The 23,488-nt window shown below is 35.9% G+C and overlaps 1 protein-coding gene across 3 annotated transcripts in view; it reads right to left on the reverse strand.

Moving 5' to 3' along the window:
- The window catches only part of MTHFD1 (methylenetetrahydrofolate dehydrogenase, cyclohydrolase and formyltetrahydrofolate synthetase 1), an 86,876-nt gene that overhangs the window by 36,625 nt on the left and 26,763 nt on the right, over positions 1 to 23,488 (reverse strand). For 2 of the 3 annotated variants that reach the window (XM_044664855.1, XM_044664854.1), the window contains exons 7-16: positions 19,165 to 19,301; positions 17,927 to 18,038; positions 15,068 to 15,195; positions 11,821 to 11,918; positions 11,490 to 11,663; positions 9,976 to 10,112; positions 5,856 to 5,902; positions 5,029 to 5,136; positions 4,820 to 4,894; positions 2,843 to 2,945 (exon numbers count right to left, since the gene is read on the reverse strand). In XM_044664855.1, the coding sequence (XP_044520790.1) occupies positions 2,843 to 2,945; positions 4,820 to 4,894; positions 5,029 to 5,136; positions 5,856 to 5,902; positions 9,976 to 10,112; positions 11,490 to 11,663; positions 11,821 to 11,918; positions 15,068 to 15,195; positions 17,927 to 18,038; positions 19,165 to 19,301 (1,119 nt within the window). Of the gene's footprint in view, positions 1 to 2,842; positions 2,946 to 4,819; positions 4,895 to 5,028; positions 5,137 to 5,855; positions 5,903 to 9,975; positions 10,113 to 11,489; positions 11,664 to 11,820; positions 11,919 to 15,067; positions 15,196 to 17,926; positions 18,039 to 19,164; positions 19,302 to 23,488 lie in introns of those variants that run through there. The other variant, XM_044664856.1, reaches the window with a different exon arrangement.

The following is a 23,488-nucleotide window of genomic DNA, read 5'->3' on the forward strand; positions in this document are numbered from 1 at the left end:
TACAAACCTAGTAATGGTATTATTGGGTCAAAGGGTATGTACTGTTTTATAGCTTTGGGTATAGGTCCAAATTAATTACTCTCCAGAATGTTTGAATCAGTTCACAACTCCCCCAACAATGCATTAGTGTCTAAATTTTCCCACATTCTCTACAAGTTTTGTCATTTTCCTTTTCTGTCATAATAATAATCAATCTGAGAAGTGTAGGGTGGTATCTCCAAGCTGTTTTAATTTGCATTTCTTTAATTAATAGCCATTTAGGGCATTTTTTTTGCAAGACTATAGAGAGCTTTAATTACTTTGACAACTGCTTGTTCATATCCTTTGAATATTTATCAATTGGGGCATGACACTGTTTCTCTCTGTATTTGAGAAATGTCCTTTATGAGGCTTGTAAAAGCAATTTTACACCATTTGATTATTGTGTATTACTTTCCATCCTATTTCCCTCTGTTTAGTTTCTGACCATCACCTCCCCCAATTTGCCCTTTTTTCTATCAGCCCCAAACCCTTCCCTTATCCTTGTTTCCCTACTACTTTACTGCTGAGTAAGACAGATTTATAACCAATTGATTGCATATGTTCTTCCCTCATTGAGTCAACTCTGATGAGAGTGAGGTTCATGTGCCCCTTTTTCACCTCCCCAACCTTCCACTCCATTATAAAAGCTCTTTCATGCCTCTTTTATGTGCAATAATTTCTCTAATTCTATTTTTCCTTTCCTCTCCTCCAAATGCATTCTTCTTTCTGATCCCTTAATTTAATTTTTTATATCATCCCATCATATTGAACTCATACTCTTGCCCTCTGTCTACATAAATTCCTTCTAACTGTCCTAATAATAACAAAGTTCTTAGGAGTTAGAAGAATCATCTTTCCATGTAAGGACGCAAATAGTTTAACCTTATCGAATGTCTTTTGTGTTTTCTTTCTTGTTTGCCTTTTTATGCGTCTTGAGTCTTGTTTTTGAGAGCCACGTTTTCCATTTGGTTGTAGTCTTTTCACCAGGAATGTTTGAAAGTTCTCTATTTCTTTAAATACCCCCCCCTTTTTTTTTTACCTGAAGGATTATGCTCAGTTTTGCTGAGTGATTGTTAGTTGAAGTCTTAGCTCCTTTGCTCTCTGATCCTATAATGCTAGACCCTCTGATCTTTTAATGTAGAAGCTAAGTCTTGGGTTATTCCTACTGTGGCTTCACAATATCTGAATTGTTTCTTTTTTGGCTGCTTGCAATACTTTCTTCTTGACCTGAGATTCTGTAATTTGGGTATATTATTCCTGGGAGTTATTCTTTTGAGATCTCTTTCAGGAGGTGATTGATGGATTCTTTCAATTTCTGTTTTACCCTCTGGTTCTAGAATATTAGGGCAGTTTTCCTTGAGAATTTCTTCAAAGATGATGCTTAAACTCTTTTTTGATCATGGCTTTCAGGTAGTCCAACAATTATTAGATGATCTCTCCTGGACTTATTTTCTAGTCAGTTGTTTTTCCAATGAGATATTTCACAATTTCTTTTTTTTTTCTTTCACTATTTTGACTTCGTTTGACTTTTTTTTTTTAATTTCCCATGGAGTCATTAGCTTCCACTTGTCCATTTCTAATTTAAGACATAATTTTATTGTTAACTTTTGTGCCTCTTTTTTCATTTGGCTCATTTTACTTTTGAAAGAATTATTTTCCTCAGTGAATTTTTGCACCTCTTTTCCCATATGGCCAATTCTTCCTTTTAGGAAGGTCTTTTCTTTAGTGCATTTTTGTATTATCTTTTTCCAGTTGGCTAACTCTGCTTTTTAAGCAGTTTTTCTCTTTGGATTTTTGCTCCTCTTTTACCCATTGGCCTATCCTATTTTTAAGATACTCATTTCTTAAGTACTTTTTTGTGCCTCCTTTACCAAGCTGTTGACTCTTTTTTCATGATTTTCCAGTATCACTTCTCATTTTTCCCCCCAATTTTTTTCTACCTCTCTTGTTTGATTTTTACAATCCTTTTTCAACTTCTTTATTTCTTATTTTTGGGTTTAAGAACAATTGATATGTTTCTTGGAGGATCTGGATACAGAAGCATTACTGACTTTGTTGTCTTCTTCCGAGTTTGTGTTTTGGTCTTCCCTGTCACCAAAATAACTTTTTCTGCTGTTTATTTTTTTTTGCTTGTTCTTTTTCCAGCCTTTTTCTTTTCTTTTAGTTTAAAAAAGCTATTAAAGTTGACTCTATAATTATAGTGAAGGGAGCACTGTTCTAAGCATCAGGTTCTTCATGCAGTTGCCTTTCAAGATGACTGGGAATTATCTGCTTTTGGTTCTTCTGAGGTGGTATGATATATGGAGAGATGTATTTGATAGTCTCTCAGCTTCTGCTCTGGTCTGTGAGAAACCACAAGCACTCTTTTACCCTTGGAATTGTGACCAGGGTTCCCTATTCCCCTGGACCTGGAAGCAATAGTGTGTACTAGTGGTCCTTCTCACCCTGAGACTGTACCCTAGGACTGCTATCTGGATATTCTGTGGTTGAGAGCTCATGAAGCCTTTGCTGCTGATTTGGCTGCCCCTAAGGCCTATTGCTGCGGTAGGGCCTGCCTTGGTGTGTTGCTTTGCCCTCCGTTTCCAGCCTGGTGCACTAGATCTTTTGTGACAATCTTATAATTTGTTTTGGCCTGAAAAATTATTTCACCCTATCTTTTTGTGGGTTATCTTACTACAAAATTCATTTTGAGGGACCTTCTCCTTCACCTTTCCTTTGACCTTCTTCAAAGGAACATCTTAAATTTCATTGTGCACACATTCACTTTTATTGCTTGAAATGGAAATAACATGAACTAGAGAGTGGTTTATCATTCTGATACCTCTTTGCCAAGTTATGGATTCAGGATCGATATCCAATCTCACAAATCTATTTATTTCTTCATCTGTTAAGGTGGTAGGGTCATCTTTCTCAATTCCTAGTCTCTGAATATATGAGAAGAAAAAATATGAAGAAAATATTTATTTCCTTGGAAATTAAGTGCTTTTAAGTAAATTTAATAAATGAGAGTAATATTTCTAAGACACTCCAAGAAAAGCCAGTGGAAGCATGATGAATTCTAGAAGGCCAGTTCTGCTCATTATTAAAACTGGATTGTTGGGGCAGCTGGGTAGCTCAGTGGATTGAGAGTCAGGCCTAGAGATGGGAGGTCCCAGGTTCAAATCTGGCCTCAGACACTTTCCAGCTGTGTGACCCTGGGCAAGTCACTTGACCCCCATTGCCCACCCTTACCACTCTTCCACCAAGGAACCAATACACACAAGTTAAGGGTTTTAAAATAAAAAAAAAATTTAAAAAAATTGGATTGTTAACAGCTGGGGAAAACAAACTATTTTTGAAACAGAAATTTCATTCTTAATCAAAACTCCACAAACCTACTTTAGGTTACTGGTCATCCATTATATATTTGCATTTATTAGAACATATTTTTTACCTCCTATGTTAGTAAATGAAATCTGGTCATAAGGCAGTTAACATTACAGGAAGCATAGGTTTGTTTCCTTCTCTTGGCTGCAGGTGCACATGTGTGTACACACACACACACACGCATGCTCACATGCATGCACGTACCTCCCTCCCCCTCATCCAAAGCTTTCAATTACAAATATATTGAAAGGACAAGCAATTTGCCTTTGAAAGAACAACTTATTTTGCAAGTTTTTTAATTGAGTAGGGATCATTTCAACAAACCAGCTTCATATTATAACTACCGTTGCCTTCTTCCCATACCTAGGAGGGTCTAAGAGACATACCTGTTTGTTTTGAAAAACATAAAGAATTTATTCTCCTTTGCTCTAATTCCAGAAAGAACTAAACTTAAAATAAATTTTGCATCTGAGTTTTGCTGTTGAGATGCCAATATCCAAGTCCCTCAAGTAGGAAGAGACATTCATGCTAAAACTCTGTATTGGTTCCACTGCTTACTATCGATTCAGTCTTGTGCAAATCACCTACCATCCCTCAGGTTCCTCATTCTTTTTTTTTTTTTTTACCCTTAATTTCGGTGCATTGTCTCATAGGCGGAAGAGTGGTAAGGGTGGGCAATGGGGGTCAAGTGACTTGCCCAGGGTCACACAGCTAGGAAGTATCTGAGGCCAGATTTGAACCTAGGACCTCCCGTCTCTAGGCCTGACTCTCACTCCACTGAGCTACCCAGCTGCCCCCTGCTTCCTCATTCTTAATAAAATAGTTTGAATTCAGTCACCTCTGTGGTTTCTTTCAGCTCTAGATAGATCTATGACTCTGTGACCACAGGTGACAGATAGGTTAAGAAATGTTAAAAAGCATGCACATGATTTGACTGAGAGATTTCAGGGGTTGCCTCTTGCTTTTACACTGGGAAAAAAAATATAGGGGCTAGGGCTCAGGAAACCTAAATGCAAGTCCTGTCTTCAATTCATTGCACAGTCTTAGATAATACACTTCATTTTTTTGGTACCTAGGTTTCCACTTTTGTAAAATTGGGAAAATACCTACTTTGATAGATGGTTGTGAAGGCAAAATAAAATTAAAAAAGATATGAGAACACTGAAAAAGTAAAAAATGCTCTAATTTTAAAAGCATTATTATTCTTACTTATTTATACTTATTTATGTTTTAACTGAGAATTGACTGCTTGAAATTTGTGGCTAAAATCATTAACAGTTTATACCAATCCCTGTTATAGCACCATTTAAGTAAAATGAAGTCTTTGCAACTCGTGCTGTAGAAGTGGCGTGACTCAACAATAGGCCAATATTAGCTTTATTTCCCTTCCCTACCCCGAAATAATTTCTCAAATCACAAAACAAAAATTTACCCTCAGCCTACGGACTTGAATATCTGAGAACTTCCTCACTCCACTGACTGAAGGCACCAAACGATTAAAGAGAGCCTTAAAGGAAAAGAAGAAACAACGTTTAAAAGCAAAAGCATCATCATTACCAAAAACTGTATCGCAATACTTCATATTCAAGTGATCTTTAGTTTCTTTGGGGAAAGTTTTATTTTCCAAATATTCTACCATACCTTGTCTGTCTGTGTCATTTCATGGAATATGCGGGCATCAATAGCAGCAGCAACCAAGTTATTAGCTGCAGTAATGGCATGGATGTCACCAGTGAGATGGAGGTTGAACTATAAAAAAAATAAAAATTTTCTTCACATCATAGTTTTCTAGCTTCCCGTCCTTTCTACAGTCTGTGGCAACTGAACCAAATATTATTATGCTAAAGCAGATAGAATATTAACAATAGCCTAGTTATAGGGAAAATATCCTATTCAATTTGTGAAAAAAAATTATCAATAACCTGCTAACAAAAGAACCTCCCCCCAAGAGGGTCAATGTGACATTATTTAAACAACATGGTCCAGAGCCCAGAAGAGACATATGCTGTCCTTGGCTAAAATAAGATCATTTAAAAAATCAACTGTATTTGTCTCTCATGTCTCATAGGTGAGTAAAAAAGCTCTATTGTTTGTATTTTACTATGTAGTTATATTTTAGCACAACTCATGTATATTTATGGACTCTACCTTATTTGCTTTACTTGTAACATTTTTTAAATTTTCTGAGCATTGATATCCTCTTACATGTAAAAGCTCCTTTTCAATCTGATGCTCCAGTTCACTCACCACATCTTAGAAACTTTAAAAAATTAATGTTTAGGCAAAAAACATTCATAACCTTAAAGGACAGGCATATGAATGAAGTTTTCAAACAAGTTAACAAATTAAGAAGTATCTGTTTTCAAGATACTTTGCTGAGTAGCAAATTGCTCACATACTAACAGAAAGCAATTGCCTACCAAATAAAAAAGCTCCAGTTTTAAAAAACCAAGAAAAATGAAAATTACCTCTTCCATTGGAACAACCTGAGAATAGCCCCCTCCTGCAGCTCCACCTAAAAATTGAATTAGAAATAAGATGATCTAATTAGTAGCTACATCGAAATTTCTCTACAAAATCAGAAGAAATTGAACATTTTTATAATCAATTAAGACAGTTGTGGATTTTTTGAAATGGCTAAGAGAAATCTGTTTAAGATTAAATTTGCTTTCCATACCTATTTAGTGCCATACCTATCAAATTACCAAAAAACTTCTTTACTGAATTAGGAAAAACTATAACAAATTTCATTTGGAATAACAAAAGATCAAGAATATCAAGGGAAATAATGAAAAAAATGTGAAGGAAGGGGGCCTAGCAGTACCAGATATTAAACTATACTATAAAGCAGCAGTCACCAAAACAATATGGTACTGGCTAAGAGATAGAAGGGAGGATCAGTGGAATAGACTTGGGGTTAATGATGTCAGCAAGACAGTATATGATAAACCCAAAGAGCCCAACTTTTGGGACATGAATCCACTCTTTGACAAAAACTGCTGGGAAACTTGGAAAACAATATGGGAGAGATTAGGTTTAGATCAACATCTCACACCCTACACCAAGATAAATTCAGAATGGGTGAATGACTTGAATATAAAGAGGGTTAAGTGAACACAAAATAGTATACCTATCAGATCTCTGGGAAAGGAAAGATTTTAAAACCAAGCAAGAGTTAGGAAAAATTACAAAATGTATATTAAATGGTTTTGATTATATCAAGCTAAAAAGCTTTTGTACAAACAAAAACAATGTAGTCAAAATCAGAAGGGAAACAACAAATTGGGAAAAAATCTTTATAACAAAAAACTCTGACAGGGGTCTAATTACTCAAATATACAAGGAGTTAAATCAATTGTATAAAAAAATCAAGCCATTCCCCAATTGATAAATGGGCAAGAGACATGAATAGGCAATTTTCAGATAAAGAAATCAAAAGTATCAAAAAGCACATGAGAAAGTGTTCTAAATCTCTAATAATTAGAGAAATGCAAATCAAAACAACTCTGAGGTACCACCACACCTAGCAGATTAGCTAACATGACAGCAAAGGAAAGTGAGGAATGTTGGAGGGGATGTGGCAAAATTGGGACATTAATGCATTGCTGGTGGAGTTGTGAACTGATCCAACCATTCTGGATGGCAATTTGGAACTATGCTCAAAGGGCTATAAAAGACTGCCTGCCCTTTGATCCAGCCATACCATTGTTGGGTTTGTACCCCAAAGAGATCATAGATAAACAGACTTGTACAAAAATATTTATAGCTGCACTTTTTGTAGTGGCAAAAAACTGGAAAATGAGGGGATGCCCTTCAATTGGGGAATGGATGAACAAATTGTGGTATATGCTAGTGATGGAATACTATTGCGCTAAAAGAAATAATAAACTGGAGGAGTTCCAGGTGAACTGGAAAGATCTCCAGGAACTGATGCAGAGCGAAAGGAGCAGAGCCAGAAGAACACTGTACACAGAGACTGATATACTGTGGTAAAATCGAATGTAATGGACTTCTGTACCAGCAGCAATGCAATGACACAAGACAGCTCTGAGGGATTTATGGTAAAGAACGCTACCCACATTCAGAGGAAGGACTGCAGGAGAGGAAATACATAAGAAAAACAACTGCTTGAACGCATGGGTTGGGGTGGACATGATTGGGGATGTGGACTAGAAACAACCACACCAATGCAACTAACAACAATATGGAATAAGAACACATATTACAACCAGTGCATCAGCCATGGGTGAGGGGAGAGTGGGGGGTGAAGGGGAAAGTAGGGGTATGAAGCATGTAACCAGGTTAAAAATGAATATTAATAAATGTATAAAAATAAAAATTTAAAAAAATTTGCTTTCCACCTAAGGAATAATAAAATAAAGCCTTTATCTTTATTATAGTGAATAAACTTCAGTGAGAAAAGTAAAAATAATAGTATCATTTGCATTGGAAATATGTTTCCCAATAGTAGCAATTTTGAGAAACACTAAATAAATCCTGTTTAAAAGATAAGCATTGGGCAGCTGGGTAGCTCAGTGGATTGAGAGTCAGGCCTAGAGATGAGAGGTCCTAGGTTGGAATATGGCCTCAGACACTTCCCAGCTGTGTGACCCTGGGCAAGTCACTTGACCCCCATTGCCCACCCTTTTACCACTCTTCCACCAAGGACCCAATACACACAAGTTAAGGGTTTAAAAACAAAACAAAACAAAAGATAAGCATTTAGTTAAGAGTTCCTTACTCTCTCTGGTCCTCAGTTTCCTCAACTGTAACATAAATGTTGAGGAATAGATGTTCTACAAGGTCCCCTTTAATGCTAAATCTTTAAATCTGACAAATAATTCCACAAGAAAATACGCCAATGTTTTTCCTTTAAAAAAGGAAGGCAGCTGAGTGGCTCAGTGGATTGAGACCAGGCCTAGAGATGGGAGGTCCTAGGTTCAAATTAGGTCTCAGAAACTTCCTATCTGTGTGACTCTGGGCATGTCACTTAACTCCCATTGCAAAGCCCTTACTGTTCTTCTGCCTTGGAACCAATACATAGTAGTGATTCTAAGACAGAAGGAAAGGGTTAAAAAAAAAAAAGGAATTGGTATGAAGAAAGCAGAATTTGTAAGATGAAAATTCACTCAGAAATACAAGGACAAAAGGACAAAAACAAAACAAAAGGATCCTTTTCATCGAGGGGAATAACTGTTAAGTTGTTACAGATAACAGCTTGCTAAAGGTTTTTAAGTTTCTGTTTATTTAAAAACCTAAAAGAGACAGGGAATTGTATAAAAGATTTATAAAGTCATACATCGAAAGTGGTTAAAATTTAAAAAGTTGGTTTTAGTCTCACAAATGCCAAAATGATGTTAGAAAGAGATATAGGAACATAAAGAAAACATCTACATATGCTGATGTAGGCAAGAATCTTTTATAAGATGTCACTACTGCTTTATTTTTGCTTAGATCCAAAGATCTCTCAATTGTAACCAATAGATGTGCAAGAAAGGCAAACTACTGTGATATACTATGGATCTAACCTAAGAAGGGATATCTAAGGGCAATCTTTGATCACTGAAAATGTGATAAATTGGTCTGAGAAATCATATAGGAAGGTGCACAGACTAAGAAAGAAGAGACTCATTTTTTCTAAATTATATTAATTGATGCTTTTAAGGAAAGGTTAAAATGAGCTAAAGGCAGAATTACAAGGTAAACAGACTAATAGGAAGAGCATTGAGTAGTGTTAATAAGAATTGTTATATTAAATAGACTGTCATAAGCAAGGATGAAAGTGTATTAGTTATTAATGAGAGCTTATTAGAAACCAATTTTAAGTTGAAGGTAAAAGGTTTCTGCTCTTTTCATAAGAATTAGAAGTATATACCAATTATGTTGAGAGAGATTTTTAAAAGGAGGGTACAAATCTTGCATTAAGGCTCATTTTCATTTACTAGAGATAGGTAACAAGTAACCAAGATAGTAAGATATCATGGAAAGAGCAACAGACTTCAGACTTGGGGACCACAGTTCAAATTCTGGTTATGATACTTTTAATTATATAACAACAAACAAATGTCTGAATTTCAGTTTCCTTATCTATAAAATGGGGATAATGATGCTATCTCCAAAAAAAAAGTCCTATGAAGAAAGTGCTTTGTAACACTTTAGAAACATATGATATTTATGTAACATATACAGGTATATAAAATAATATCATTTGTCTTTTGAACAATAAGATACCATATAATATAAATAGAATATCAGATCTTTTTGTGATACTGACTACAAAGCAAGTGAGGAATAGGACTGATTCTGGTCAAGTCCTGACAAGAACCTCTACTATAACTAAGCAAACTAACAGAATTGATTAACCATACTATCCTGCTACTCCTTTAACCATATATATAAAAACATTTCAGTTATTAGAAGTTAGTAAATTTAATATATAACTAAAATAATTTTTAAATCTATACTGTTATAAAGGGTACTTTACAATTTAATAATCTGATCATAGCCAGAATCTAAGGGTTTTACTTCAGGGAAAGAAACTCCATGGGAGGGTTCCCATTGACCACAACATCAAAGACCAGTGAATACCTTTTATTCCAAAGGTTGGGCCCTGTGATGGCTGTCGAACACAAGCAAAAACATTGTGGTGAAGATGAGCTCCCAGAGCTTGGACCAGCCCTATTGTGGTTGTACTCTTCCCTTCTCCCAGAGGTGTAGGGGTTATTCTTCAATATAAAAATAAAAAACAGAGAAAAGCAAAAAAAAACAACAACAACTTATTTACAGTACTTAGATTTCATGCAATCTTTTACTGGAACTTTAGTAATTGCCTTAGGACAAAAAAGAATCACCTAGTACAGTCATATAATTAGAATAAATGATGAACTGAAACCTCATCTACTTACACCAAGACTCTCCATGTCACAAATTCTACTCTACTCTTATCATGAAATAATTCCACCATTATAAAAAAAACCTGAGAAAGAAATGCCAGAAATGGTATCATATCCATTAGTTTTAGGGATCTGATACTATGAAGCTAAAGTTATTTCCTACTTTATTTCCACTCTTCACTAAGCAGGAATTAAAATGGGGGGGGGGGGGCAGTTTTTAAATTTGTCCATTTGTTAGTCCAGGAAATTGGTTGGGCCTCAAATTAGATAACAAGGATTGTTTTCCCACTTACCCCCTTATGTTCCTCTTACTACAGTATAATGTAAAAAGCCTTGAATGGAAGCTGAGAGACCTACATTCTAGACCCGACTCTACAAATCACTTCTCCCTAGAGATATTTCACTAGCTATCAAATGAAGGTAACTGAATTAACTTGAAAAATAATGCATCTTTCCCTCCATGTCATACATGCCAGGAAATTTGTACTGCACTAGAAATGGTAGCAGGAACTAGTCTAATTAGCTCTAAAATTCTGACTCTCATTAAAAAACTGTGCAGATCCTCTGACCGAGTGACGATAACATTATTAGGAATATATTCCAAAAAAGATCAAAGATGGAGGGAAAAGATGTCTATATGTACAAAAATAATCAGCATCATTTTGGAGACAAAGCAGAGACCTATTAATTCAGAAAAAGTAATACAAATTCTTATGTGTGTATGTATGTTGTACTGTTGAGAAATAACAAGAGGGGTTGATTCAGAGAAATCTGAGACAACTTGTATGAACTAAAGCTAAATGCAGTGAATAGAACCAGGAAGACAATTTAGACAATGACTATAATGATGTAAAGGACTGCAGCTTTGAAAGTTTTAAGGACTTTGAACAATGCAAAGACCAATCATGACTCCAGAAGACTGATTATGTGAAACATACTTCCTAACTTTTGGCAGAGAAGTAATGGATTGTAGGTGCAAAATGAAGTTTATATTTTCAGACATGACTGACGTGAATTTTTTTTTTTGCTCACCTATACTATTTCCTTACGAGGGCTTTTATTTGGCAGGGGCAGAGGAGAGCGAAAATGTGGATTAAAAAAGAAAAGAATGAGTAAATGATATGTTCATGATAAAAAGACAAAAAAAACACCTATGGTTACATTTTGGGTTATTAATCAACTTGGTAATACGTATCATAAAAAACGTACCCTGTCACAACAACATATTTTCCATCAGGCTGGTGTTTTAGGCGATCCAAGGTGGACAGCAGAACCTTGGCTTTTGTCTGACCATACAATTCCACTTCTTCAGAGAGCAAACCAATTTCTTTAGCTAGGTGACCAATGGGCTTTGGTATGCAAGAACGTGATATTTCAATGTCACTTTAAAGAAATGTGGAGAAAGATTTATGTAGGGCTTCATTTAGTCAATTTAATAAATACTGTTTCCTTTAGAGTAAAGTTGCTTCTAGAAATACCATAAACATACATAAATTACATATTTCAGGATAGGCAGTTCTAATGTCGTCACTAAAATTACCTTGGAACAGGGGTCTTGAGGCTAAGATGGTTATACTGCATGTTCCACTTTCCTGGCACACATTTCTCTAGGAAATGCTTAGCACTTTCTACTGTGCTCTAAAATAAAACACACACACACACACACAAAAGATTAACATAATCTTGCAAATGGAAATGATTATTTACTATGCTCTTTTTTCCCCTTTTCAGGCACACTTTTCAGAAAGTGTACATGTGTGTATGTATGTACATATATATTTTTCCCTTTTTAAATTGGGAACAAGAAAATAAAAAAACATGAACATTTCCATATACAAAAGTCAGAAAAAGGCAATTGTATATAAAACTATGAACCTGTGACATAGTTTATCATTTAAAGTATACATTAGATTGAGTGTAGCAATACTTATATTGCCCTGCCTATGTTCCCTTCTAAACATCATGCTATTCTGAAAAATTATTTAATATTCTCTTAAATGATCAAAAACATCTTCCTACCTTTCCCTAAATTCATCTGTTGGATGTGAGATACCATAATTTTGTGGCAGCAGTCAAATTATGCATTTTTAAAAATCTTGTACATGTTGCTATTTTAGGTGACAGCACACACCCTACAAAGCAAGGTCCTACAGAACAAAGCTAAAGATATCAATGGAATGAAATGGTACAATCTGTTAAACTGGCAAAGGATGCTGTCTGCTGGTATACTCTACCACAATCACATGCATGAGGAAAAGCCCACATTAAAGGCAAACAACACTCAAAAAATTTCAAAGGCATCTTTGAGTAATAATGATAGCTGACATATACAGCATTTTAATTTTTACAAGTACTTTTCATATCTATTATCATAAAATAGGAGGCCTCCAGAAGCAAATTTCTTGAAGTACACAAGTATGAATTGAGCAAGATGGGGAGGCATGGATGGGCTGTGATAGTCATTGTCAGAGGGATTCACTATAGGAAAAGAGATCATAAATCTATTGTAGTAATGAAACAAAAGTATCTCATTTTGTCCTTCACAACAACATTGGGAGACAGGTAGTATAGATATCATAACTCCCATCATATAGCTGAATAAACTGAGGTTTATAGAGGTTAAGTAACTTGATAATCATGGTTATTAATTGTCTAGAAGAGGGATTTGAACCCATGTCTCCTGATTCCTGGACCATTGTTCTACACTATACCATGCTGCTTTCTTTAAAGGTGTTCAATAGTTGCATGGTAGTTACCATTTATTATTATTCAGTTTTACTATCTATTGCCTATTCCTATAAATTCTTTAAGCTTACTAAGACTTTTGGGACATCCAGTATCTTTGAAAAAGCAAGAGGAACTAGCTTCAAGATGCAGACACATACACACATATGGAAAAACAGTGGGCTAAATGCACGTTATGAAATTTGAATTAGAATGCCAGTCTGTCACTCACAGATCCTAGGGTAAACCATTGAGTTTTTCACTCAAGTTCCTCATCTATAATAAAACTGCCCATTTTCCTCTCATGAAGAGAGTGGAAAGATAGAACAAGGCAATTTCTATGACAGTACTGTGCCTTCTTAAAAACGAATGTAACTGGGTGCAATGGATGATTAGCTTAGCATATAACCAGTAGATTTAGAGGTCAGTGGCCTCCTCAATGACCAAAGACCCTACAGGTCCTTTAGGCAGATCTATAAATCCAGTTTGGGAGCTCATTATTCAGCTCTTCTCAAGGACAGCCCAAGACATCTCTAATTGGCAAACAGTTATTGAGAAGGTTGTTCATTAAGATTCTCAACCCCTCCCTACCCCATAGGTAATGGGGTCACATAGGGAGAAAGAACCTTTATCACTTAGCCAAGGTTTTTTGGGAGGGGAGACACATTCCTAGGAGTTCCCAAGAACAAAGAAAATGCAAAGGTCAGTAGACTGGAAGGAACCCCTCTAATCCAGGATCATGACACAGGAACTGATTGGTGCTTTTCTAACCCAGGGTCCTGAAATAGGAATACAGTATATTTCTAAAAATTCTCAAGGAAGAGTCAGAGGCGGTCCAAGATGGAATCTTTTTTCTAATACTTAGTAGTTCTATGACTCCACTTGAGTCATATAACCTTTCTGAGCCTCAGTTTCTTCAACCATGTAAAGGGATTAATATATACCTAAACTCCTGCTTCACAGTGTTGTCAGGATTAAATGAGATAATATATGTAAATTGCACTGTAAGCCTTAAAGTACTATATAAATTACAACCACTGTTATTACTGTGGTCAACTTTTGATTGAGAGGCAGTCATGATTTAATTAATAGAAGCTGGCTTTGGAGGCAGGAAGAATTGGATTCAAGTCTAGCTTATGGCCATAGACTTGCAAAATGGTTATGGGCTAGTAACAACTTCTCAACTGTTCTCCGGGCAATTCTTTAAGACTATAAAGTTGCAACATTTAATTAGTAGAGGGAGTTACCTTCTAAAGAGTTCCCTATTGGAAAGAAAACATGGATCTGATAAAAAAAATCCCAAAGATCTCCCAATTATCTATACTAGATAGAAGAGGTACAAATTGTATACTATAATGGATACACCTCTCCTCCCCCTTAAAAACCCTATTTTTACTATATCTCACATTAGCAAGCAGTCACAGGAAGCCATAAAAACACTCACACTCTCCTCTATGGTAGATAGACCTCTCTATTCTGTGGTAGATAGATTCAAAATTCTTGGGATTACATAATTTTAGAATTGAAAGAGATCTTAGAGGCCATCTAGTCATATTTCTTCACTTAACAGATTAGAAAAGAGACTCCTAGACAGCTTAAATTATTTTCCCAAAGTCACAAAGTAAGTTGGTAGGAGAGCCAAGACAAGAACCTAAGTCTTCTGACTCTCCCTCTAGTGCTCTTTCCATTACCTCACAGTAAAGAATCACTTGGTGCCTCATTTTTAACAATTCCAGGCTGGCTTTTCTACTACCAGCCAATAGGTTCTTGGGTTGCCTTCCCCTATTCATAGTTGGCATGTGTTTTCAGAGAGTAAGCAATCAACATTTCAAAATCAAATTTTTAAGATTTTAAAGATTATCTATGCCACTGCTCCATTCCATTTTGTATCTTAATCTCCACATAAACTCCTCTGCTAGACTCATATATTTATCTTTTCCGAGTATATTCTTGAAACATTTCTGATTAATAGAACTGTAGGATAGACAACTGTTGTCTGTCATAGCAATTGTTATTACATAAAATGCCTCTTATTGTTACATTTTTTTTGCAAATAGGAGTACCTGCATTAACATTGCCACAGTCATGGGTCCAACTCCACCAGGCACTGGGGTGATGTAGGAAGCCCTCTCTTTTGCTTCATTATAAGCCACGTCCCCCACAACTCTTTTCCCGTTAGGTTTTGTACTATCTATAGAATAATTTTTAAAAACAGAAAAATCCTTATAGATATAGGAAATACTGACCAACTTCTCATGGATTGTTCAGCTCTTCATCTGATGTTTTTGCTAATTCTGTGCTTCCTGTAGTATCTGCTGAAGGGACAGTTATCTGAGAGTTTTAACTAGAAACTTAAGATCTTGGATCCTACAGGTATAATTCCCTTTTTCTCTTTAAAGAATAGGATAAGTGGTAGTTGTTAAATTATTAAATTATTAAAACAATAAAACAAACATAAAAAGAAGAAAAAGATATAATAAAATGCTTAGGGTTTGATAGACTTACAAAAAAATCCTTTTGCCTGACACCAGGCGTTAAAGAAAACTGAAGCTGTTCTTTATTCTTTATGCCAATTAACAGTTCTATAATGAACCCTTCTTATAATGTTAATTTGCCAAGGCCCACAAAGGGAGTTTTTAGGGGCACAAAGCCTGAACCCTGTCACAGCTGCCAGATCCCGTTTCTACAGCAACTGTCAGCGTTCTGTAAGCTCCCTGCGTGAGCTGAAGAACAATTCAACATCCAATTCCAAAGATGAGCAGCTCCATAAATGTGTGCAAAAGGCAAAGAATGTAATTATGCTTCCCTCAAAAGGAAGCCAAGAACAACTACAAATCTTAATAGCAAAGAATAGTTATTTGGGAGAACAAAAACAAAGTATACACCATATACTCCCTCACATAAAGAACCTCCCACACTCAGTTTCACTGCTTCTCCTAGGAAAGGGGAAGGAGGTCTAGACTTTGTAGCTCTAAGGTTCAGAGGCAAAATCTGGGATTCCATTGTGAGTGGGGGCCTTTCAGCCTTTGCATGTAACCTTATTTCAGTCACTATTTTTCTCTGCTTTCATTTCTCCAGGGGTAAAGAAGGTTATACTGGGCTGAGCATTGAATTAGAAAGAGACCTAGGTCCTGACCCAAGTTTTGCTTTTAAACCTCCTCCTCTATAATGTTGGAAAATGCCACTTCCCCTACCAAACTCACTGGGTGTTCTAGGACTAAATGAGATAATATAAGTGAAAGTGCTTTGAAAGGTATAATACATTATGTAAATGTAAGGGATGTTAATAATGATGTTCCTCAACTCATAGAATAGCTAAAAAACCACAAAATTCCTGTGAAAGCTTAGCTTTCTGACACATTTCAACTTTTCTTTTTCTGCACTCTCAGATTTAGTCCAACTACAAGGTAGTCTTACAAACCCTCACCTTGTTTTCACTAATAGCATCCCCCATAGTAACTACTCAACAATTTCCAAAACCACCAAGCTTTCCTCCTAGATAGCTAAATTTTCTAACAGTTTTCTTTCTCTTTGCCTTAGTAATGGAAAGGTACCAACTAACTGGCCTCTAAAGAGGTGGAAGCTTGCATAGAATCCTAGCCTCTAAAGGTGAGAAAAGTTCTCAGAGGCCATTTAATCCAAAATCTACATAATGAAGAATCCCTTTTTGAATGGCCCCAACAGTCCTCAAGCCTTTGCTTAAAAATCCAATGAGCAGAAACTCACCACTTTTCAGCAAGGAGACCACCTGTTACACTTTTAGAGAGCTCATGTTGCTGTCGTATTTTTCTATATGGAACTAAACCTTCCAACTATACGTCCTAGTTTTGCCCATTACATAGGAAATCTAATCCCTCTTCCTGCAAATACTTGGAAAATGCTCCCATGTTCCCTCTAAAACTTTTCTTCTTCTTCTTTTACTTTTATTTATTTTTTATTTTTTATAAAAACCCTTACCTTCTGCCTTGGAGTCAATACTCAATACTGTGTATTGACTCCAAGGTAGAAGAGTGGTAAGGGCTAGGCAATAGGGGTTAAGTGACTAGCCCAGGGTCACACAGGCTAGGAAGTATCTGAGGCCAGATTTGAACCTAGGACCTCCTATCTCTAGGTCACAGAGGGCCATATGTTTATATGTTCTGCATTGACAATAGCAATCCACAGAGGAATAATAGTAAGAAAGATGTTATTATTTTATTTATATTTGCTCTCTGAAAAAGGCAGCTTGTAGGGAAGGCTAATAAAAGCTTCAAGTCCTAGTAAACATTCTATGATAACCTGCAAGAGTAACTGGCCTAATCTATTAACTTTCTTATACCCTCTCTCTACATCTCACAAAGGACAAAGGTGAAGAAATGGTAAGGGCTGAAATCTTGTTATATAGAGGATATAAAGTCTTAAACAGAAGAAATCCAATGTCATCAGGAAACAGTGCAAGTGATGAGTTGTAGGAGAGCAATTTCTTTATAACCCATTAGATAATTGCACTGCAGGAAAAACGAGCTATCAATTATGAGTTACTGCTTAAAAGCATGGTGAGAGAGTGGGAAGGAGATTAAATATGGTGAAAACTTGACAGTGACTAATTTTCCTAGCAATTTAATAACTGTATCTCATATTTAAGACTAGAAGGGGAAAAGAAGATTATTCCTCACTTTAAGTCTTGAAACAAAGCCTAGATGCTACACTGTATATTTATTCAATAAGACTAGATTTCATCAATGTCATCAAAAATCATATCTTTACTCCCCACATTCCCCACCATGTTAAGGTCCATATACAGCACAAATTCTGGAATAGTTCACTTTTCACCACTCTGTTTAACATGTGCATTTCTGGCTTATTTCCAAGAAGGAAATGAATCAAAAGATCTTCCTCCACCCTCCCCAACTCTTTTCAAAAATAACATCTGGAGCACTAACCTGGAACATGGTTGATTCCACAGTCTATTACTATAGCTCCAGGTTTAATCCATTCTCCCTTTACCATTTCAGGTTGTCCTGTTGCAACCACAAGGATATCAGCTTTATTCACCTGTCAAAAGAGAGAAAACACCGCCCCCCCAACCATACCAGTAAATACAAACAGATACTAGAAGCAAAATCTAGAAGTGGAACGGACATTTGAATGGGAAGATAACATCAAGAACCTTGTATGTTTTTTCCTAAACTACATCAAGCAAACTTTATAAGTCACTTAGCCTCTCAATTTCCCCACCTATAAAATAGGGATATAATCACCTTTTTTGTAGAGATATTGTGAAAGAAAGTTGCTGGAGTTGTGAAGGAGGAGGGGTAGAGAGGAGGAAAACCTTTCAAATGAGCCAAAGACATTATTAAAAATCCCAAGTAAAGCTATTTCTGATATTGTCTCCTTCAATTCTACAGGACACATTTCTTTAAAGGGAAGCATTTGGTCAATTATGTGGATGTTTTTCCTAATGTTGAACCATCCTTGCATTCCTGGTATAAATCCCACCTGATCATGGTGAATGATCCTCTTGATCATTTGCTGGAGTCTTTTTGCTAGTATTCTATTTAAGATTTTTGCATCTATATTCATTAGGGAAATGTGGTCTATAGTTTTCTTTCTCTGTTTATGATCTACCTGGCTTTGGAATCAGTACCATATTTGTGTCATAAAAGGAATTTGGTAGGACTCCTTCTTTGCTTATTATATCAAATAATTTGTATAGTATTGGGATTAGTTGTAGACTCGAAAGTACCACTCCAATGCAACTATCAACAATTGGAAAATAGGTCTTGATCAATGACACGTTAAAACCAGTGGAAATGTGCATCAGCTAAGGGGGGGAAGGGGGAGTTAAAGGGGAAAGTAAGAGCATGAATCATGTAACCATGTTAACTTTTCTAAAAAATAAAAATTATTAAATGGAAAAAAAAAAACAAACAAAAAAATAAAGGGAAGCATTTGCCTCATCTTATGCATATGAAATCTGGCTGAACATCTTGATTTAGACACTTGCCTATGATCACAAAGGCATTAAAAGTTTAGGCCTCTCTTATGCTCAGCATAGTCAGAAAACAAATTGTCAATGTCCAAGTGCTATTTTGTGACATCCCAGCCTCCTACCCCTGATGACAAAGCATACAGCTAACAGTGATAAATCTTAAGCATACCTTTTTCCTAAATATCTTACCTCCTCAGATAACTGGACAGTCTTTGAGTGGCATGTGGTCACTGTGGCATTATTCCACAGAAGCAAGTCATGCATTGGTGCACCAACAATCTTACTGCGTCCAACCACTACAGCATGCCTACCAGCAATCTGTACTCCTGAAAGAAATCTCAGAATCAATCCGAAACACAGAGACATGGGGCATTTTTGTTCATAATGCTGCCCATATCTTACTGGGATCAAAAGAAATGAGTGAACACACATGGGCTTCTCTCATAAGTCAGAAACTTTGCAAGTTTCTCTTTACCTCATTTCATTCTTGGGTGGAAATTCTCTGCTTTTAAGTTTGAGTAACAAATTGAGAGTTGGACATGTGCTCCTTCTTGCTGTGGGTTTTTGAAAGCAGCTTAAGTGAAATTCATTCACTGAGTCATAGCAGAGTGGGAAGAAAACCCACACAACATGCAAAAAAACTTGACACATAGCTAAATAGCAGTATGGTAGAGGGTACCAGATTAAATTATAAGAAATGGTTATAAGCAACAAAGGGCAGGAGGAGGGGAAAACAGGTTGTGGAGAATGGAGATTAGATTAATGGCTATCTAGTTTTATTTCCCTTGAGTCCAAGAAAACGATACACTGGAAGAATGTTAAGATTTCTCCTTATCCACATTTCCCTCGCAGCTAGGGGTCTGGACAGAAGTTGGGGCTGGAAAATTAGATGGGCCTCAAGACCATGGAAATTTAGAGCTAGAAGTTATCTTAGATCTAGTCTAACACCATTTTGCAGATGACTCACAGGAGCCTAAACCCCCTACTCAACAACCCCCTAAAATGAAAAATGCCCATTATCTGGTAAAATAAGAAGAATAAAGGACTGACAAAGTCCTGTAGGAACCTTGAAATAGAACAATTGAGATAGATCAAGAGTAGTACAAAGCAGGCCTAGGAAAGTGGAGAGGATTAGTCCAGTCTCTGTCTGGGAGGGGCCACTGGGGTAAATAGGTAGAAACAATGTGTGGGAACAGATGTAACACTACCTAAGGCAGGGGAAACAGCCCAGAGCCTTGGGGGGGACAGGAAGTCTTTGTAGCAGTTTAAGTGGAAGTGCTCCAGCAAGTCTGGGTCTGTCAGCAAGGAGGAAGGCAAAGGGGCCTGACTAAGAGCTCTGTGGGCAAGGAGGTGGATCTAATCAAAACCCAAAGCTGGGGCAATACAGGAATCCCTTGAAGGAATGTCCTAATCCTGTTTGTTGTACATGGAACCCAGTGAAGTCTGACTACTCCCTTTAGGAGTAAGAGCAGTGTCTGAAGGAAACATAGGTTGCCCCATCCCCAACCTGGACCCCAAGACAGTCAATATGACAAACCAATAAAAACAACACTATGAGGAAATACCTTGGACAGAGACAAAAGGGGAGTGGGGTTGAGGTGTTAGGCCTGAGGAAGAGAGAGACCTTACAACAAATAACAAATCATCACCTTAAAAGACATGATGGAAAACTCTCACCCAAGAACTGAATGCCATATAAATTAGAAAAAGTCAAACAGAACATGACTCAATGAAACAAGAAAAAATTAAAACAAAGATAACATAAAAAATAAACAACAAAAAATTGAATATTATAACAATTGATCTGGAAAATAGGTCAGAGTTCATTTAAAATCAAGACTTTCTGAAAAATTTTGACTCTCACCAAAAAAAGCCTAGATACCCTATGAATAAAAAGCCACTCAGAATGCTTAGACTCAGAAAGCAAAATGAAAATAGAAAGAATCCACTAATTACCTTCTAAAAGAAAGCCCCAACAATGACAGCATAAATATTATAAATGGCCAAAAAAAGAAAGAGCCAGAAAAAAGTCCAGAAAGCAATTGTAAAGATCATTCAAGATTTGGCACCTACCACTCTGAAGAAGTAAGTTTGGAATGATATTACAAAAAACAAAAGACAGAGGCTCATAATGAATAATAAATTATTTAGCTAAACAGAATATAATCTTAAAGTAAAAAAAATTGACCTTCCATGAAAGAGGATTTCCAAGAACTTTTGAGTAAACAATTTGAAATGGAAATATAAGAATCAAGAGAAACACAGAAAAAAGACACACATTTGTTAAATTAGAGGATGAAATGGTTATGTACACTAATAAGAGGATAAGAAACAAATCACTTTTTGGAATTCTAAAGTCCTTCGGAATGATAAAGGTAAAATGACAGAATGTTTTTACTGTATCAGGAGAAAATAAAAAAATAAAGGACAGGGGACTATCCTGGGGATACACACTATACTAGGATACACGAAATGAGAAAAGGAATAGAAATCACTCTTATATAAGAGGTGCCTAAGACTAACAGCATTGAATCATGAAAAAAAAAATCCTTTCTACTTTTCCCTCTGGAACAGGCATCCTGTCAGTGTCACTTTCTTTCTTTCTTTCTTTGTAAACCCTTAACTTCTGTGTATTGGCTCTTTGGTGGAAGAGTGGTAATAAGGGTGAGCAATGGGGGTCAAGTGACTTGCCCAGGGTCACACAGCTGGGAAGTGTCTGAGGCCGGATTTGAACCTAGGACCTAGGCCTGGCTCTCAATCCACTGAGCTATCCAGCTGCCCCCTGTCAGTGTCACTTTCATCAGAAATGATGAAAGAAGATTCACAGGATCATACCTCCACATATAAAGAAGATATTTTCATGTAAATATACATTAAATTTAAATGGAAAATAGAAGGGGACAAGGACAAGGCAAAAGAAGAGGAGATTTTAAGAGGGAAGGCAAGATAGGTAAGGAGTAAGGCATAAGTAAAACATGGAGAGAAGACTAAGATGGGATAAAAAACATGAACAAGAAGAAGAATATCAATGGAACAAAACTGGGCCATTTTATTTATAGTTCATAGATGTCAGGCAAACTCCATTTCTTTTACCACTTATTATTTGTAAAGATATAAATGGGAGCAAAGTGAGATTAAAAATGACAACACAAGATGGAAAGAAATAAATCATAACTGTGAATTTGAAGGAATTTACCTCGAAAATGGAATGGGACAGCAAAACAGATTTGAAAACATAATTCAACAAATGGTTGAAATGTAAAGATTCACATGAAGCTTCAGTGAAATTCAAAAAAGCAAGAGTAGCAATAGTGATTTCTTGTAAGATTACAATTAAAATATACATGATAAAGGAGATAAACTACATTATGTTTATAGACACTATAGGAAATGAATCAAAATCAATAATGTATACAAACGAAATAAAATATCATCTAAATACTTAAAGATGAGGTTGGTTGAATTTAGAAGAAAAAATAGATAGTAAAACTATACCAGTGGAATTCAATGTACACCTTTCAGACTTTGATAAATCTGACCAAAAAAGAAGGAACTGAAGAGAACTTAAGACAAACTAGAGATGACAAATTATTGTTATTTGTGAATGGGAATAGAAAGGAATTTATGCCTCATGAGTTCTGGCATAAATACCTCATCAAAAAAATGTAAATAGTAAATAATGGTTTCAATGTAATAAAATTATATTTAATAAAGAGACCTTGAGGAAATAATTAAAAATTATTAACAAAATATAATTTTCAGAGGCAGCTAGGCAGTTCAGTGGATAGAGAGCCAGGTCTAGAGGCAGTAGGTACTAGTTTCAAATCTAGTCTGAGACACTTCCTAGTTGTATGACTCTGGGCAAGTCACTTAATCCCAAATGTCTAGGACTTAATGGTCTTCTGCCTTAGAACTGGTACTTGGTATCAATCCTAAGGGTTTAATAAAATATATATGTAAATAATTGTCAAGAAGTGGTAGGTCAAAGAATAAGTTATAAAAATAATGAAACATTTCAAAGAAAAAGACAACAATGAGGCAACATGCCAAAACTTATGGGATACAGTTAAAGCAGCTCTCAGAGGCAATTTAAATCTCTAAATGTTTTCGTCAACAAGAGAAAAAGAACAAATCAATAATCAAATATTCAATTAAGAAAAACTTGAATAAGAAATTACCTCCCTAACCCCAACTAGAGAAGAAAGTGGAAATTCTGAAAAATAAAGAGATTTTAAAATACCAGAAATGCAGGGTTGGTTCAACATATAGAAGACTATAAACATATATATTATTAAAGGACAAATAATAAAAATCACATGATGTATTAATAGATGCTCAAAAGATTCTTTAAAAAACTCAATATCCTTTCAAGTTAAAAACACCAAAAAGTTAGACCTTTCCTTAAGTAATATTGATCTTAAAGCCTAGAGCAAACATATTAATGGAGGAAAGCTAGAAGTCTTTCCAGTACGATCAGGGGAAAGGTAAGGATGCCTAAACCAAAAATTAAGTG

Source organism: Gracilinanus agilis, chromosome 2 (genome assembly GCF_016433145.1).
Source record: "Gracilinanus agilis isolate LMUSP501 chromosome 2, AgileGrace, whole genome shotgun sequence".
Lineage (NCBI taxonomy): Eukaryota > Metazoa > Chordata > Mammalia > Didelphimorphia > Didelphidae > Gracilinanus > Gracilinanus agilis.